This window comes from Eublepharis macularius, chromosome 5, assembly GCF_028583425.1.
Source record: "Eublepharis macularius isolate TG4126 chromosome 5, MPM_Emac_v1.0, whole genome shotgun sequence".
Lineage (NCBI taxonomy): Eukaryota > Metazoa > Chordata > Lepidosauria > Squamata > Eublepharidae > Eublepharis > Eublepharis macularius.
This window is the reverse complement of record NC_072794.1, coordinates 165,467,439-165,487,279: the sequence shown is the minus strand read 5'-3', so window position 1 is coordinate 165,487,279 and position 19,841 is coordinate 165,467,439. Positions and strand designations below refer to the sequence as shown.

Below are 19,841 nucleotides of genomic sequence, written 5' to 3'. Positions count from 1 at the left end.
GCTGGCAGATAGGGGTGTAATTGAGAATTAACAGAATTAAAATTCATGAATACAAGAAGGGGGGGAATGAGAAGTAGCATATAGAATATAGGTTAAATTGATTGACTTATGCTGAAGGTATTTTTGGTTATAGCGATATTTAGAAATGTGCAGAACATGGGTCAAATTGATTGACTTATGTCGAATGTATATTGTGTTTATAGGTATATTTAGAAATGTGTAGAATATGAGTCAAATTGATTGACTTTATGTTATAAAGATAAGAGATATAAGAGATATAAGAGGAAGTAAAGAGTAACATATAGAGTATAAGTTAAATCGGTTGACTTATAAATGTATTCATCACTTATGAGTACTCAAGTTATGTATAGGGAGGGATAAATTGTTTGTCCCATATTGATGACATTAGAATGAATAAGTTAGAGTACAGGATATTGAGAATATTACCAGTATTATTACTATTGAATAACATGCCAGGAATGTATTAGTTAGTTGATAAGTGAAGGGAAATTGACTTAGTACTGTGTTATAATAGACTAGCTTAGAAGAGTGTGAAAGTATATGTTTAATTGACAAAATAAGTTGAAATGAGTAGGGGAAGAATAGACAAAGGGTTGGAAAACTGTTGGAAGTCAACAAACGGGGGGGGAGGGGGTTAGAACTGGAATATTAAAGTAATTTGATTGTTATAAATGACAAAATATTTCTAATTCCAATAAAAATTTAAAAAAAAATACATTTTAATACAGAGGAGTAAAGACGTCCCGCTTTAAATTGGCTGTTGTATGTAACAAGGAAGCCTAATGAAACTCACCGTCCTATTTCTAGCTGTCTGTGTAATGTTTAAGAGCCCCGTGGCGCAGAGTGGTAAGCCGCAGTACTGCAACCCAAGCTCTGCTCATGACCTGAGTCCAATCCTGGCGGAAGCTGGGTTCAGATACCCAGCTCAAGGTTGACTCAGCCTTCCATCCTTCCCAGGTCGGTAAAATGAGTACCCCGTTTCCTGGGGGTAAAGTGTAGATGACTGGGGAAGGCCATGGCAAACCACCCTGTAACAAAAGTCTGCCAAGAAAACGTCGTGATGCGACATTCCTCCATGGGTCAGTAATGACTCAGTGCTTGCAGAGGGGACTCCCTTTACCTTTACCTTTATGTAATTTTTAAGCTGTTGGATAATCTAAAGAAAATGTTAGAAAAATAGCAAAATCGAAAAGAGTCCAGTAGCACCTTTAAGACTAACCAACTTTACTGTAGCATAAGCTTTCGAGAACCACAGGTCTCTTCGTCAGATGCATGGAGAGTAAGAAGAAACTGGTCAGATATATAGGTGGAGAGGGGAGGAGGGAGTAGATGCAATCAGTAGCTACTGATAATGGGATCAGTTTGCTTCTGATAATGAAATCAGTTACTTCTGATAATGAGATAACCTTTCATAGTCCCTATTCAATCCAAGCCTGACTGAGTCAAATTTGCATATGAATTCCAATTCAGCAGCTTCCCGTTGGATTCTGTTTTTGAAAGGTTTCTGTTGAACTACAGTGACTTTTAAGTCCTTGATGGAATGTCCTGATAGATTGAAGTGTTCTCCCACTGGTTTCTTAGAAAAATAGAAGTTTCTTGATGCAGCCAAGTTTTCTGCCTAGCACTAATTGTTCAGTGGTAGCGACACCCCTTGCCTTGCCTCTGCAGATATTCTCATCGTTCCTTCCCCCGCATCTTTACTCTTTCTCTTTTATTTATTTGCCTTTTCCCATTGAACTCTCATTTGGCGCTTCCCTTTCTCTCCTGTTACACCTCATAGACCAAGCACGGGGGAGCTTTATCAAGGGGACAGGTTGCATTTTAAGTTACCTTTTTATCCAAAGGCAGCATTAGGATAAGGTTGGATTTCAACATCGGGAAGATGTTACCGCTCCCGTTAAAAAGCAGGTAGCTTCGATTCCGTTCCAAATCGCTCTCAGCAAAACAATCACAGCCGTAAGGGGAGGGTATTATTTTTAACATAACAAGGCCTGACAGTAACCAGCATGTTGCCTCAGCGTTGCAGTGAAATAATAATAATAATAATAATAAAGGCTGCAGTCAAGTGGAATAGCTGAAAGGAAGCACTAATTACCTTTTCTCTGTTTTCAGGAAGTTCATTGTGCTGTGTGACATGTTAACGTTGGTTAAATGCATTTTCATGTGTTGCATGACACAGTGACTGGGTTGAAGAGCCTTACAGCTTAATCCAAAACATGCTTACACGGAAGTAAGTCCCAAAGATGCTTACTTGCTAGTAAGCATGCTTAGGAGGGCTGTGGCTTGGGAGTGTTTTCATACATGAAACTTATGGTCCAACTAGGACAGCTTCTGTGATTGCTTTATCAAGTAGGAGAATGGCATGAGGAGAAAGAGAAAGGAAAATTGGGGTTGCTGGGCTGTTCTAGCAACCGGTGGGAGGGCTGAGGGTGGGAACATGGAGGGGGGGACATTTCTGATGTTGCTACATTACATCCGAGAACAACCTGGAAATGACAAATGGTTAGCTCTAGGAATCCCTAGAAACTATGGTTTTTCCAGCGATTCCTATAACTACCCTTTGCTAGTTCCAGGTTATACCCGGAAGTGATGTAGCCACATTGGTGATGTTGCTGGTTTATTTAATTTTTTTCTCCTACCACTGCTCTGAGTGGTGGCAGGCAAAGGAACTTGCTGGTGGGAATCCTCCTGCCATAGCAGGATGCTTGGCAAACTCGGAGGGGGGTGTTTAACCCTTTCCTCGTCTGCTGTTTTTCACTGGAAAATCGACCTCTGTGCTGTTTTTACCCCCAATGGGAAAGAAGTATGGGTGCCTGTACAGTTGCCCCATCAGGAATAAAATTAGATCAGAAATGACTTTTCCCAGCATGAAAATGACAGGGAAGGAAAAGGTTAAATTACCCTTTTCCCTGAACTGTTCTTAGGGTTGCCAGGTCTCCCAACCCCCACCCCTGGCAGGAGATCTGGGCCTGGCTCCTACCTTCTCCTTTTCCTTTTTGCACATGAGCGCCTGGCTTGTGTGATGACGTCACTTCCGGGAAGTAACGTCATTGCATGGGTATTGGGTCGCCCGGGGAGAACTCCCGCGCTCCCCAGGGGGCCAATTCAGCCCAATTCAGGCCTGAATCAGGTCACTGCAGAGCACAGGAGAGCTGCTGCACTCCGTAGCAGCCCGCTTCGGGCCTGATTTGGCCCGAATCCAGCTGCTGCGGAGTGCAGGAGTGCTCCTGCACCCCGCAGGAGCCTGATTTGGGCTGAATCCAGCTGAATCCGGCCAGAATCAAGCTGCTGCGATGCTCAGGCACACGCCCCAACACCTGGGAGCGCGCCACACCACCCAGGGGCATGCCCCGGGATGCGCGTCCCCCCCCACCAGCCAGGTACGCAGGGGTGGAGGGTGGGAGCAGGGGATCCCCCACCCCAGGTGGGGGACTGGCATCCCTAACTGTTCTCCTCTTTGATAAGCCATTCCCAGAGGCTTTTCTCTCTACTTAAAGTTAGGATTTCATGTTTGTGCTTAATCGTTTTGTTTCTTCTTGGATCTAGGAACCAATCAGTGAGCAGAACTTTGACGCCTACGTCAACACCCTTACTGACATGTACACCAATCAAGAGTGCTACCAGAATCCTGAAAACAAGGACCTTTTGGAAAGCATCAAACAGGCTATTAAAGGAATTCAGGTCTAATTACAATAGGACAACTTTTTTTAAAAAAAACCATTAAAAATATGTTAAAGTAACTGGAAGATTATAGAGGACCTTCGCTCTGCATATTCAGGTTTAGAAGTTGAGAAACTCATTGAACGAATGAATAAAAGGACCAAAACGTAACCCAGGAGGCCGTTCACAAGAAGCAGAACTGAACTCGGTGTTTTTGTTCACTCAGTGAGAGCTTTGTTATGTTTTGGGTTTTTTTTAATACCCCAAAGCGATGGGGGTCAAAAATGGGCTTGGTAACAGGTGGAGATAAAGGATCTTCACAAACTGCTAGGCTCCTTGGCTGACACAGAAGGCTCCATAGTAGAGTTAGTGCAAGGTCTAGAGCATTAAAAGAGGGCTTGTGTGTCTGTGCCACCACGGGCTCGACATTAAACCTGGCGTCGCCTACGGCCATGTCCCCAGATCACGTGTGAATTATCTTCGTGAGAAGCTGGTGCTTCCAGGTTCCCCGTCTATCTGAATCTGGGTTGGCATTCTGACCCCAGCAAGGATTCCCACAGCTGCCGGACATGAGAACTCTCACAAGTATTATCAAGTAGCATTATTTTTTATTTTCCCGAAAGAGCAGCTCTGGATCTCCAGTGGAAAGCGCAATGGAAAAAAAAAACTACAAAAGGTTCTCAGGGAAGCTTTTTTGGAGTTTGCAACTACAGTATTCCTTTGTCCGTCTTAAAAAAAAAAATGAGAATAGCTATTAATGAACATACCAATATGGGAACATTTCGTATGGAAGAATTCTAAGTGTATCATGGTCCATAGTGCACAAGTTTTTGGAAAGTCCTTTTGCTGACAGTTCTGTTGGTCGTTGTGGTCATCGCTGAGTAGCAGCGAAAGCATTATAGACATCAATGCCGGAGACACGTTTAAGGTGCGATTAGGAACGCAAGGGAGTCCACGAAGGGGATGTACTCTTTACAATGGACTTTGGCTGATACGTACATGGCAACGTTTCTCGGTTATCAGATTTTGTTTTCTACATTTAAGAGAAAAAATAAGTTTAACAAGATGAAGTGCATTCTCATTCTACAGAAGGAACAGTTGGGTATAGATCTTCCAAAGAACCTCTTGGGGGTCGGGTTGGGTTTGATTACTCCGTCAGTACATGTAGGTCCGCTGTGCACTTAGAGGAAAGCGAATGTCTCTTGCAAAACAAATATTTCAGCACTGCATTCTCCCACATATATTTTGTTGGATTTGCTAAAAGAGGGAAGGGGTAGCGGGAGGATGCTTAGTACAGCATCTTCGTCATTAGGAATCTCCCCTAAGTCAAGAAAATAACTGTGTGTGTATTTTTAACTTCTCAAAATTAGCTCTTAGAGACTATGTACGGCACAGAGGCACTGTGCTAAAGTGGAAGGATTGTGGCTAAGGACTAGAGCGTCAGGAGCTGCCCGTATTGGACTGACTGACTACAAGACGGTCAGTAATTTCCCTGGTGGCCCAATTCTCACTGCATGAAAACATGCTTCCGAAGGGGCCTGGAAGGCCCTCTCGTCTCCCCGGCAACCATCCCGGTCTCTCCACGCAACTCCTCCTCACAAACTGTGGTCCCGACATATTCAAAAGCCAGAAGACGCATGAGATAAATTTAACTTGCTGAAGTATTATTAACTGTCCTCTTCACTCATCCAGAAAGGTTTTTGACGGTGCTGAAATCCCCCTCCTCTCTGCAATAATTTAATTTTTGCGATTCAGTGCCCGATTGGGTCTAAGAGCCAAACTACAAGTGACGTCTTACACAGGTTGGACACTAGTCGGCTTCCCTCAAGTTTTGATGGGAAATGTAGGCGCCCTGGTTTTACAGCTTGGCTCTCCATTACAGCTGCAAGACTAGGATGCCTACATTTCCCATCAAAACTTGAGGGAAGCCGACTAGTGTCCAACCTGTGTAAGACGTCACTTGTAGTTTGGCTCTAAATCTGTTTTCTAGCCAGCTAGGATTGGTGTTGGCCAGGCTTTTTCACCAATAATTAAAAAAAATGAAATCTTATTTTCAATTAAATGGAATGGCAAAACTTAATGATTCTGCAGAGACAGCATCTAAAGGGCCTCCTGGTAGGCTCCAAAGGTTCTTCACTGAGAAAAGGCTTGGGATATATGTTGGAAATGCTATGGCTGGCCCATTGGATCCTGGCTAGGGCTGCTAAACTTTAGATGGGCATACCTACCATTAAATACCAGATCTTCCGTGGAAAACCATTATGTACTTAATTTAAATCAAGATACCAGATTTTCCACAGAAGATCTGGTATCTAATGGTAGGTGTGTAGATTCGGTGGTGCCCTTTAATAGAGCTTAAACTTTAGATGGGGACTGAAGATTTCCAGGAATTACTACTCATTTCCAGACTACAGAGATCAATTTCCCTGGAGAAGTTAGCTTCTTTGGAGGGTAGACTTCCGGGCATTATACCCCACTGAGGTCCTTCCCCTCCCTAAGTCCCACCCATCCCAGGCTTCCTTTCAAATTTCGAGGAATTTCCCAACCCAAATGGTAACCATAATTCTGGACAAGGTTTAACCTGAAGTCAGATGTGGGGTTTCTGAGGGCATTTGACTATGTGAGGCTTCCCCCCCCCACCCCACATCTGAACACCTGAAATCGCCCCCTCTTTCTGAGCACATCTGATTGTTGTTAGAGCAAAAAAAAAGTGGAAGAGAGTTATTGTAATGCAAATGAACATTCTGCCCCATGTGAGTTACCTGTTTGCATTATCAGATCCGATCAATGCAATGCTTTAAGTCCAATGAGTGAATGCCTCAAGAGCCTAATCCCGCCTATGCTCAGGCCATAAACTAAAGCCCTTTAAAGTCAACAAGAACACTCCACCAACCAACTGAGCCGATCAAAGAGATGGGAGGGACGACACAGGTGACTTTACTCAAATGCCTCACTTTGTTGTAGCTCCCCGTGGTAGCTACTCATCTGAGTAAACTGGCTCGTGTGCTTGAGATTATTTCACTATTGAGCTCTTTGGCTTGGCTTATTTATACAAACCACGGAAAGTGCAAAAAGAAAAGAAAGCAAAATATAGGGGAGAAATTATCAGAAGTATTGCTTTCAGCGTGTAAATAGAGTCCAATTTGGTGATGATTGCAACTAATTTAGTATTTAAGAGTAGAGAAATTGCACTTCCTTGAAAGAAAAAGAAGGATTGGAGAGAAAGTAGTTAGATGAATTATCCTGTAAAATTACGGAAGGGTGCATCCAAATATATATACCTTGAGTGGTGGGGCTGCTGTAGAAGCACGTATTGTTCATCGATACCATCTCCTCCCGAGGACTGAGCTCAGGAGAAAACTGGCTCTTCCAGTGGTCAGCAGAAGCCATTAGGCATAGCACTGATTGGCTGAAGCCTGTGACATCATGATTCCACCTTCCGTCCCCAGAGCAGCGTATCATCTTTTTTTAAAAAAAAATAAAAATGAAACTTAAAAAGAATAAAGCAATGAACAAACTTGCAAACAGTGTTTTAAAACTTTTTTTTAACAAAGCTCACCTAAAGCATGTGAGAAGGTGCAAGACAGATTATTAGAATTTGATTCGTTAATTAGCATAGCTGTCAAAAGCATTGCAAGGTCGGGGTACGGCAGGCTCATGCTCGAGGAGAAAAATGGTGGTGAATCCTCTTTTTAAGGTACATCTGTGTGCACCCTAATTTGGGAGAAATGTAGGTAATTTATACTCACAACACCTTATGCTTAATTTTGACTATTTATTTAATCTTTTAATTTATTAAATTTATTCTTCTGTTGAAGCTGGACGTCACATCATGAAAAAGAAAAGGAGTTTTTAAAGGAAAAAAAAATCCCTGAAGGAAATACAACTTTTGATCAATAAAACAAGAATATTCCCTCTAATAAGAAAGAAAATTTTAAAAAATCTAACTTTTGCTTGAAATTTTGATGCAACCAAGTTATTTTTTATATATTTTTGTTATTTATTCTTTTAACAGTGGGAATTTTTTTAAAGATATTTTATAACTGAAGCGCTTTTTTAAAAAAAAAGTTTTTTGTTTTGATTTTATTTTGGGTGGGGACATAATGCAGAAAGAGAGAGAGAGAGAGAGATTCCTTTTCTTTGTTTGTTCGTTTTGTTTCTTTTTCTTTTGTCTTCTTGGCGTTCCTATTGTTTCAGGCACTGATAACGGTAAAAAAAAATAATTAAAACCTGTAATTTATTATTTATTTAATATTTAAATTAAACATAAAAAATTGATCTGTACTCTTGTTGTATATTTATTTTGTCATGTTTGTGTGTCGGTTATGTGATGACTGAGTAATTGTTTATGTGAAGGAATACTGTTCATATTTAAATAATAAAGAATCACATTGGAAAAAAAGATCCCATGGGCTACACATTCTTCTGTGCAAAAGAGTTTTTCTCCTTAGGAGATATGGTCCATCATGGATAAACTTCATTTTCAATGGTTATCAGCACAACTGAGATTGACAACCTCCAAGTGGGCCTTGAGATCTCCCAGAGTTACAATTGATCTTAGGAATCCCATTCCCCCGGTAGGGGCAGGAGATCCCCCGTTTTCACCCTCTGCCTCCCTCCCAGGTGCACTCCTGGGGCAGTGTGATGACATCACACCTGGATATGACATCATCCTCCCCCCCGAGAGTGCTCCTGCTCTTTGCAGTGGGCGCACCCCACACCCCGCACAATGTCGTCATTTCCTGGGAGGATCATGAGCCCGGCAAAAAGGTAAATGCCAGGTTCCCTGCCTCCCACCCTACTTCATCCCCAGACTACAGAGATCAGTTCTCCAGGAGCAAACTGCTGCTTTGGAAGGCAGCCTCTGTGGTATTATACCCTGTTGAGGTCCCTCTCCAGGCTCCACCCTCCAAAACTCCAGGAATTTCCCAACCCAGAGGTGGCAACCCTAGGTGCAAGCCAGTTTGAGCAAATGTGACATGTTCAGAACCTGGACCAAGCATTATTTTGGAGTTCCATGATTAGAACTTCTGATGTGTAATTTGGCCCATAAAATCAGCCTCAAAGGAGGCCTGATACGATTCTGGGCCATAGCACTAGGGTTACCAGGTCCAAGTTGGGAAACTGTTGGGAGATTTGGGGGGTGGAACCCGGAGAGGGTGGAGTTTGGGGAGGGGAGGTGCCTTCTTGGGGTATAATGCCATAGAGTGCATGCTTCAAAGCAGCCACTTTCTCCAGGGGAACTGATCTCTGTCACCTAGAGATCAGTTGCAATTCCGGGAGATCTTCAGTCACCACCTGGAGGCTGACAGCCCTACATGGCACACAATAAGAAGTATTAACTACCTTTCCTTAGTCATAAAAAGCAGCCATCGGGGCTCTTCCCCCCCCCCCCCAGTAAAATGAATGGAGGGACACAGACTGCGATTAAGGGGGTTGGACTAGACGACCCTAGAGGTCCCTTCCAACCCTATGATTCTATGATTTATCACAATAGGACGACACTTGCAGCATCGCCATATCACAGAAAGGGGGATTCTGCATGAACGTTCCTCCCGAGGGTTGGATGGTTTTGGAGGCAGTCTGTGGATGCAGTCCCCAGACAAAAAAACTAGGACATTTGCTGGGACCCGTTGCTTTTTTTACTGCAGGAGCTGCCCTAAACAGCTCAATTCAAAGCCTGCATGCTGAGTGCAAAAGGTACAGAGATTGGCTTTCAGTATTCAGCCCTTAACAGAGCACAGCAGACACCTTGTAATAGGTGACATTGTTCTCTGTTCGCTTGTCAGGCCTAGCTCATCAATTACAGTCCGCCCAAAAGCCCCATTGCCTTTGCCAAACCGAGTGAGTAATTCATGGATTCTTGTTCTTAAAAAGTTGCTGTATTTGTTGGCTACCTCCCCACAAAAGCCTCAAAGAGGCTTCTTGCCCTTTAAAGTCAAACACGTCTATTGCTGCATGAGCTTTTAATAAATTAAGAAGCCGTTTCATCAGATGCGTGAAATACATCATGAAAATGTGTAGGATTAGACCAACCAGACACATTGCCCCAGTGGAAGACAGAGGGCCAAGCTACACATGACGAATGACACTTGAACAGCAAGTGGATTGAGTGGAGGGCAAGTGAACAGGGAGAAATACACTTGCCGTTCAAGTGTCATTCGTCATGTGTAGCTTGGCCCTAAGACGAATTTTTTACATGACGAGACAAAACCAGAGCAACTGTGGATCATTGTTAATCACCAGCATACTTTGAGCACCCCAAATTCCGAACTTTGCGGTCGAGAGATCCAGATTTCCTATACAGAATATTCTATGTGCTTCCAAGAAATTATGGAAAGTATTCTGTTTTAACTACCCTGGCTGAATAAATAGCATAATTCTTGTTATTAGGAACTTCTTCCCTAGCCCATCCCAAAGATTTGAGGTTTTTCTACACAGAGGTACAACTACAGAGTTGAGCATGGATGCTCGTACAGTGATAATAGCCAAGATTAACCCCATTCCGTGATCATATCCATCAGCAATACGAATCACAAGGGAACAACTTGTTTATCTGTCATTTCTGTGCAATTAGGATGCCTGCACATAGATTTTCCTCTTTTGTGTTTTAAATAATCAAGACTAGCAAACAAGGGCCATTTCCACACTACTTACCTTCATCCAGAATGCCGCGGAACGTTGCAAAAAACCCATGGAAGATAGCATCTTCTCGCGCGAGTTTTGCATGACATCGCGCAAAACTCGTACGAGAAGACGCTATCTTTCACGTTTTTTCCACGACGTTCTACAGCGTTCCGGATGAAGGTAAGTAGTGTGGAAACGGCCACCGTTACCGACTCCAGAATGGGAAATTCCTGGAGATGTAGAGGTGGAACCAGGATACTATGGGATTTGGGGAGGGACCTCTGGAGAAAATGTAATCGACTCTGGAGATCAACTCTTGGAGAGTTCCAGGCCCCACCTGGAGTTTGGCAACCTTACCAGCAGGCAACACGTCTATCCACAACCTACTGGGGTTCCTAGTAGGGCTGCCAGCCTCCAGGTGGTGGTTGGAGATCTCCCGGAATTACTGCTGATCTCCAGGTGGCAGAGATCAGTTCCTCTGGAGAAGATGGCTTCTTTGAAGAGTGGACTCTATGGCATTACACACCACTGAAGATCCTCCGCTCCCCAAACCAGGCTCCACCCCCAAAATCTCCAGGAATTTCCAGGCCTGGAGCTGGCAGCCCTAGTTCCTAATCCGTCCCCATAGAGGATGGTGAGGAAAGCAAGCTGGTTGTTGGCTGAGCAGTCAAAACCGTAAAGACAAGAAAGGAAATCTCTGAAGAGAAGAAAATCACTGAAAAAATCCCTAGAGATTCTGCTTGTTCAACTCCCGCACCCTAGCACAATCTTACATACACAACATCTGCATTCTGCAGCTGCGGATTATATCAGTTTCGTTCCAATTTAACTGATCTGGCTTTACTCAAAAGCTCCTGAGAGTTGCAGTTAGGGGCTTAGTCTGAGAATTCCCCATTACACGTAACTGCTACTCTTACATTGCCACTCCCAAGATACCCTGAGAAGGACTGATAGTTGAACCCGTTGTGAATATACATTGTCTGCTTTTATGAAACATGTATCTACTATTTCTTTCCCTTCTTCCAGGAACCAGGGAGGAAATCCTTTATATTTAGCTTCTGTAGAGTTTGTAAGAGGGACTCGCTGCTGCTTATACTGAGTACGTTCATCCAATTTTTACCTCCAGTAAAACATTTCGGCAGGGTTCTGTATATTTTCAAAAACCTGCCAAACCTATTTATCTGGAGGTAACAGCAAGATACAAGGAAGAAGAGAGCACACCATGGGAAGAGATGCTTTCCTCAAATGTCTTCAGCTTTCTTAAGGCCATAGATCAAGATGGGTTAGTCTGTCTGTAGCAGTAGAAAAGAGCAAAATCCAGTAGCACCTGTAAAACTAACATTCGTGATAGGATATCAGCTTTTGGGAGTCACAGCTCCCTTCTTCAGATACCAGATACGATCTGAAGAAGTGAACAGTGACTCACGAAAGCTCATGTCCTGCCACAAATTTGGTTAGTCTTATAGGTGCTACTGGCCTCTTGCTCTTTTTAAAGCAACCATCAGTCTCCCCAGGTTTGCCAACCTCCAGGCAGGGGCTGGAGATCTCCCAGAGTTATAATTGATCTCCAAGCTACAGGTTCCAACCTAAAATCTCCAGGAATTGCCCAACTAAGACACTGATTACACATATTCCATCATCACAACAGCCTTTCTGATTGCTAGAAAACGCTATCATTTCTCCCCTCCCCCGGCTCTGTCCCCCCTATTTTCACTTATCTCCACATCTTGTAAAAGTCAAGTGAGAGAGCAATATATTTTCAAAAGAATATCAAGCCAGTCCCCCCAACAAAGAATTCCATTTCCCAAAGAACTCATTGACTATCAATGAAAACCTGCCTCTTTGCACTCAAGTGCTTTAGAATATTTATCTGCGGGTTTTGAAAATCAAAACCATACAATGTCAAGCACGAAGTGTTGAAGGGTTTTTTTTTAAAAAAAATCTTTTCTACGGAGCGCATGGCACAAATATAAAACAGAGCCGATTGTTCCCAAAGCTTGGCACAGTTTACTCGTTAGGATTTTTAAATGTCCTTAGCCCTTCGACGAACCCCACCTCATGTCTATGTGGAGCAATTCATTCAATCGCGGCAATTCCTGAGAGAGATTCTCTTTAGTGCTCTTCAGCGAAAGATTTTGATGGAATTAAGGCTGGGGGGGGGGCTGCTTGATGGTTTTTATGGGCTTCAATAAAAGCCTGAACACATTTATGAGCATGATTTCTTTGTGTACCATCTCTATTTTCTTTGTTTTGAATTTTTTTATTATTTAAGGAGCCATCTGATTTCGGGCTGAGCCAAAAGTTGCAGGAAATTTTTGAAAATGCTTTTTGGTACTGGCAAGACTCTACACACCTCTTTTGGCCATTTTTAGGGGTACTTTCAAAGGGGGAGGAAGGCTTGGTTGACGTGACAGAATGAGAGCGGTATAACAATAACAACATTCGATTTATATACCACCCTTCAGGACAGCTTAATGTCCACTCAGAGTGGTTTACAAAGTATGTTATTATCCTCAAGACAATCACCCTGGGGCTGAGAGATCTCTTAGAGAGCTGTCACTGACCCAAGGTCTCCCAGCTGGCTTCAAGCGGAGGAGTAGGGAATCAAACCTGGCTCTCCAGATTAGAGTCCTGCTGCTCTTAACCACTCCGCCAAACTGGCTCAATAAGCTGGGCTTTCTTTGCCCTCAGAGCTGTCAGGGAGCCAAATCTGTCATTCCCAGATCTGCCAAAAGGAACTTAACTCTTGAAAGCTTATGCTCTGGAAATCTTGTTGGCCTTTAAGGTGCTACTAGACACAAATCTTTCTCCTGAATAACACAAATGATCAGCTCATGAAGAAACCACGAGCAAGTGCCCAGAGGAGAACACAAGAAAGAAGTTCAAGCCAGTGAGCCCATGTCCTCCTCTCCCAAAGAGACCACCAATATCTCTTGGAAACTGAGCTACTTTGTTGTTTTATTGTGAGTTTTGTATCTTTTAGGGCTTTTAAAAATGATTTCAAACTGTAAAATTGTTTGAGAGCCTGGGCAGAAAGAAGGCCTGTAAATGCACTCGAAACAAACAAAATGCACAGAATCCCTGCTTGGCTAGGGTCACTTATATGATTCCTGATGGGCTTTCCTCCTGGAAAGAAAAGCCGCCTTTAAAAACAGCGGTGTCCAAGCAAGGGAAACAGAGCCTGTAAACAGAAGTGAGCTGTGACTCGCGAATGCTCATACACTACCACAAATTTTGTTAGTCTTATAGGTGCTGCTGGACTCTTGCTCTTTTCTACCGCTGTAAACAGTGTCCATAGAGCCCCGTGGCACAGAGTGGTAAGCTGCAGTACTGCAGCCCAAGCTCTGCTCATGACCTAAGTTCGATCCTGGCGGAAGCCGGATTCAAGTAGCCACCTTAAGGTTGACTCAGCCTTCCATCCTTCCGAGGTCAGTAAAATGAGTGCCCAGGTTCCTGGGGGTAAAGCGTAAATGACTGGGGACAGCAATGGCAAACCATCCTGTAAAAAGTCTGCCAAGAAAACGTTCTGATGCGACGTCCCCCCATGGGTCAGTAATGACTCGGTGCTTGCACAGGGGACTACCTTTACCTTTATAGGGGCTGCTGGACTCTTGATCTTTTCTACCGCTGTAAACAGTGCCCATAAAAAGCCCAAGAAAGGGTTCCCAGCCACCCCCTCACCACCCAAGGGAAATACTGGCACCACCCAAATCTAATTGCATTCATATTGGCAAGAGATTTTGCCTGGCCAATAAGGATATTGTTTTCTTGTGTTTGCGGCATTAAACTCCAGCCCTGGAGGTGCAAGACATTACTTGTCCTTCCATAACAAACTGGCTATGCATCCTGAATAACTGAACGCTTAGGCTGTGTACATCAGGCAGCAGACGGGGGAGCCATTATTTCACAATGCCATCTTTGTGGAACTGGCTTCCTTTATCACAGGGCAGGGAATTGGATCGGTTTAAGATGGTACTGTATGTGTTTGGAAGAGCCATGAGGATTCTTCCAATAACCTTTCAGGGAAAAACAAGCTCAAAGAAAGTCTCTTGCGCTTCAAAAGCACACGACGATGAAATCTGTCATAATCCCTCTCCCATCCGCCCAGACCTGTGATTGCTAAGACAAACATCAGGCATTATCATTTTAAACCAATAGCTGCTTACCATAACAACTGCCAACAGCATCTCAGCGCTGATGTTTGAGATAGAATATGTGGTACAGCCCTCTCCCTCTGGGTATGTACCATTATAGGAAACTTGGAAAGGAGGTGTCTGAATATGGGCCCACCTACGATCATACGCTTCAGTAGCACAAAGAAATGGCATTAATCAAGAGGAAAGCTTCTGACGGAGGTGATACCATACAAAATTATCACTGTCTGGTTCAGATAACCTGGGTGGCTTGGTTTAGGGAGACCCTCCTCCACCCTGAAATCTCAGTTCTTAACAGTGCAATCCTAATAAGAATTACTCCAGTCTAAGCCCATTGATTTAAATAGACTGGGATTCTTCTCGCATGCGTGCAGCCCAGCACCGACATGAAGACATCATTTCCAGGAGGTGCATCTGACGAAGAGAGCTGTGGTTCTCGAAAGCTTATGCTACAGTAAAGTTGGTTAGTCTTAAAGGTGCTACTGGACTTTTTTCTATCTTTCCAGGAAGTGACATCATTACACAAGGCTGGGGGCGGGCTCTTCACTGTGGACTGATTTGGGTTCCAACCAGGCCCAATTTGGGACCCAAATTGGCCTGCTGCAAAGCACAGGAACACTCTCGGAGCAGCATGTCAGTGACATTGTCGCACCGGCCCTGGGAGTGTGCCCAGGAGGCCTATTCCCCACCTTTCCCCCCCACCGGCCAGGTAAGTGATGGCGGGGGAGAAAAGTGGGAGCGGGGGATCCCCTGCGCCCACCGGGGAAATGGGATCCCTACACTTGGAGGAAGAGACCACATAACCAAGGTTGCCAGGCCATGTAACTGACAGGAATCTGGAAGATGGGGAAATGGGGGGCAGCTGTCAGTTATGGTATGATATCGTGTCTTTTTAGGGATCATGGGGAACTCTATGGTTTCTGGTAATTCCTAGAACTGACTGATGTCACTTCTGAGTTTTCCAAGAAGTGATATCATGCTGTTGGTCTGATGGTCGTTGTTGTTGTTTGTTTGTAGCAGAGTTCCCAGTAGACCTGGCACCCATCTCCTGGTGGTTGGGTCCTCCCTCCTGCTCTTGCTCCTGTGATGAATGGGAGAAAGGTCCAGGCCGTAGACAACATGTGGCAATGTGTGACATCACACCCGCCTGCAAATCCAGATGCCATGAGAGCACAATAGGTGATGCTTTGGCTGTTCCCCCAAATCCCATTGTATAAGTTTCTTTTTGGTCTCATTTTAAACATGACATTGGTGGAATAAAAGCCTCCCATAGACTTGACACTTACAGGACTTCTCCTTGAAATTGGGCTGCCATTATGATGGAAGCAAACTAATTAGAAAATTAATATTTCAAAATGTTGAACATAAAATGTTGAGTATAATGTTGAATGTACAACATTGAATGTACAACGTTGATTATAACATTTTGAGCATAAGTAGATAAGGCAATGGAGCGGAGTAACATTTTGTAGCTCAAACGTGATGTTATATATTCTGTTTATGTTTGCTTATCTACAATTATTGTCTTTTTCTTTTCAATAAACTTTTTATCTGGGGGAAAAAAAAGAAGAAAATGGGCTGCTGTTCATGTCTTCCACACAGCCACTTTCAATGGCTGGCAGCCCAGGTTCAAGGGAGTGCCACAAAAGCATACCTTCCTCCATATCAGCACTTTTGCCTCACCAATACCACATTCAAATCGAGTTTTTATTCTGCATCCCCAGGGCTCATTTCAAGGGGGAACACACAGGAACGCAGTTCCGGCAGTTCCCCAAAGAGGTCACATGTCAGGTGGCCCCTCCCACCTGATTTTCGGCCATTTTGGGCTCGTTTCAGCCTGGATTGGGGCCGAAACGGCCCGGATTGGGCCTCTGACGGGTGGTGGATCACTCTCCCACTCAGCAGTGGCCCGATCCTGACCATTTTGGGTCCCTTTTTGCCATTTTCAGCCCCTTTTTGCCATTTTGGGCCCAATTTCGGCCCTGAATAGCCAGGATTGGGTCCAAAACAGCCAGGATGGGTGATGTCAGGGGGTGTGGCACATGCAAATCAGTTATGCTAATGACACACTTCCGGTGATGGCAAGGGGAGTGGCATATACTAATGAGTTATGCTAATGAGTTCCTCCAGCTCTTTTTCTATGAAATGACCCCTGCGCATCCCAAAAGCAAAAGATGTGCCTCTGCTTGCGTAAGAGATGTTAGATCTTTTGCTGAAAGTTTTGGCCTTAAACCACGGCAGCCATCGTATAACTGACAACTGCGTGTGTCCAAAAAAAAAAAAGTTCAATGACATTAAAGCCATGTTATGTATCCAATGAGCCAATCTCAAATGTTTTATATTTGCCCGCCTGGCAGAAAGCAGGGCATGCGCCTTCATTTAAAAACACGCTTGTGGCATTATTTCTTTATTTCATTGGCATTTGAGGCTGTGTTATCCCAAGAGATTTGCCATCATCATTTGACCTTATCTCTAACTATCTTTAGCCACCAAAAACTAGTTTGATCAAAAGCTCATACTCTGGGAATCCAGTTGGTCTTTAAGGAGGCATTGGACCAAGTTCTTGCAGTCTGAAGAATGCCACTTCCAAAAATGGCACAGGCTGATACTATGGTGGAGGCCCTCGAGAGTTAGAGAATTCCAAGGCAGAAGAGAGTTGCTGAAAACGTCTCGCCTCTTTAGTCGTACCTTCCCCCCCCAAAACCGCCCCCCCGAAACCTGCTATTCTCAGCACTTAGTGATGTGAAAGCACTGCCTCTTGTAACTGACTTTCTGAGCTCTCTAAATAAGTCTACCTCTATGGGCCTACCAGGAATGTAAATATTCCTGAACAGTTAATAATTGTTAAGACACAATGAAAAAGTCTTTAAGTCAGCCAAGGCATACATCACACATTTTCCCCCTAGCAGGATTTGAGCCTTGTGGCACCTTTGAAACCATCAAGATTTTTCAATGGTATAAGCTTTTGGGAGTCAAAGCTCCCTTCTTCAGATCCATTCCTGCCCCCCCCCCCCAGTTTTTAAGAGCTCACAGGACTCTTGGTGGTTGTGAGGTCTCCCAATCCCACTACTTTTATTTTATTTTTTGCTCAGCTGCTTTCCCACCTTAAATGAAAAATCACCCCCTGCTGCCTTTCTCCTTGCCTGGACCAAAAAACACAAACATGGATGAAGGGAGCTTTGACTTCGGAAAGCTCATACCTTGAAAATCTAGTTGATCTTTAAGATGCTATTGGACCCGGATCTTGCAGACCCACTCCGCTAGCTACCTGAAACGGTTTTTAAACTCAGTCACCTGGGCAAGAGCGACACCTGGTGGCCGGAAAAAGTCAGGCCTCGACCAAAACGGAATCGTTCTTTAGCCACGTAACAGGTCGCCTTTCACCTGGCCAGAGGTTAGCAATGGCTGCTTTGGAAGGAGGACTCTATGGCATTACACCCCGCTGAGGTCCCTCTAGGGAGGGCAACCTCTGGTGGAGCCTGGAGACCTCCTGGAATTACAACTGATCTCCAATCTACAGACTTCAGTTCCTTTGGAGAAAACAGCTGCTTTGGAGGGTGAGACTCAATCCTGCTGTGGCATAGTGGTAAAGTGGTTGGGCTGCGAATCAGCACTCTGCTGGTCTGACTCCTACTACCGCCATGAGCTCAGCAAGTAAGCCACTCCTCTGAACCCCAGCTGTATTGCGGTGATAACAACAACACTGACTTTGTTCACAGCAGCTCTGAGTGGGGCACTCATCTCTGTCTAAAAGAGCGGTATATAAGCAGAGTTGTTATTACTGCTGATGTCTTGCCAGCCTCAAGGGGTGGGGGCTGGAGAGCTCCTAGAATTACAACTGATCTCCAGATGACAGAGATTCCTTCCTCTATAGAACACACATGATTTGGAGGGTAAATTCTATGGCATTACACCTCACTGAAGTCCCTCCCGTCTCCAAACTCTACCCTCCTCAAGCTCTGGCCCCAAATCTCCAGGAATTTCCCAAGCTGGATGTGGCAACCCTAGCAGCACTTCTGGGAATGAAGTGGTTGGAATGGGGCAAGTAATACAGGAAGGATGGGGTGGATGCTCCCCTTTTTAAAAAAAAATCTCAAAGAGCCTGGGGGCTTAACAGCTACATGATAGGCAGAAATTCAACGGGTGTTTTTAAGGCACAGATATGTACTGGAGGGAACTGACCTGTTGCATTCGTGCCTGTTACACAGTTGTTTCTGTCTGCATCTCTGCAAAAAATAAAAGGTGGCAACCCTACTGGGTGTGGTCCTATTAAGTGATCCAACATATGTTCCTCCACCCCACCCCCCAATTATCCCTGTAGTTCTGCTTCAGAGTTCAGAAGCAATGAAGAAAAGAGGAAATCATGAAATGGACTCTTGGGCCTATCTCGCAGGGCTCTTCCTGTTGCTTGCCCTGCTATCCAGATGGAGACTGTAAGCTCCTTGAGGGCAGGGACCTGTCTGCTGCTGGGTCCTCTGCCCCATCTTTGTAAATTCCCATTCAGCCAGACGGTGCTATAATTAGTATGAATGACTACAAAACAAACAAAAGTACTGAATTTTGTTTTATTTATCAACTTATGTTATTCATAGTCCACCTTTTTTCTCTGAGCCTCAAGAGGGATTGCACAGCATAAGCTGGGACATTTCAAAAACAAGGCAAGAAGGTCTGGCCATGCAACTTTGCTCAGGGAATGTGCCAACTGTTGATTGCGCTGTATTCTCACTTGGCACAGTGTAATCCGCCTCGGATCTCAGTGAGAAAAGCGGAGTATAATACATTGCAAATAAAATAAATGGCAAAGATTTAAGCCATCAGAACTCTAAGAAATGCTGGAAGGGACCATAAGCCATTCTAAGACTGACATATTAACATAAATTAGAGGTGTTAGCCGTGTTAGTCAGTGCTGCAAAATAGTAAAGAGTCCAGTAGCACCTTTAAGACTAAGCAACTTTATTGCGGCATAAGCTTTCGAGAACCACAGCTATCTTCGTCAGATGCATCTGACGAAGAGAGCTGTGGTTCTCGAAAGCTTATGCTAATAAAGTTGGTTAGTCTTAAAGGTGCTACTGGACTCTTTACTATAATAACATGGAAACTTCATTTTTTTAAAAAAAAAACCCTAATGCATTTTATGGGTAATAGAAGAATAACGCCACCCACCCCCTGACCAGGAGACAGCCTCCCCTCCCACCACCACCTCTCCACTCAATGGTACCTTCCCTTCTTCCAGCCTCCGTCTCCCCCTTTCCTTTTCCCCTTGCCGCCCGAATGGTACGTTCCCCCCGAGCTGCGCGCGCACCCCCCACCCCCCTGCGCGTCGTGCGCTTGGCCTGCGCCGCGCGTGCGCAGTGGCGCTGCCCTGAGGGGGGTGTTTCT

The 19,841-nt window shown here is 44.4% G+C and overlaps 1 protein-coding gene across 1 annotated transcript in view; it reads left to right on the top strand.

The window, feature by feature from the left end:
• Positions 1–3,708, top strand: part of MYT1 (myelin transcription factor 1) — a 124,135-nt gene extending 120,427 nt beyond the window's left edge. Inside the window, exon 23 of the mRNA XM_054980464.1 lies at positions 3,568–3,708. Coding sequence (XP_054836439.1) covers positions 3,568–3,708 — 141 coding nt within the window. The remainder of the gene's footprint in view (positions 1–3,567) is intronic.
• The last annotated feature ends 16,133 nt before the right edge of the window (positions 3,709–19,841 follow it).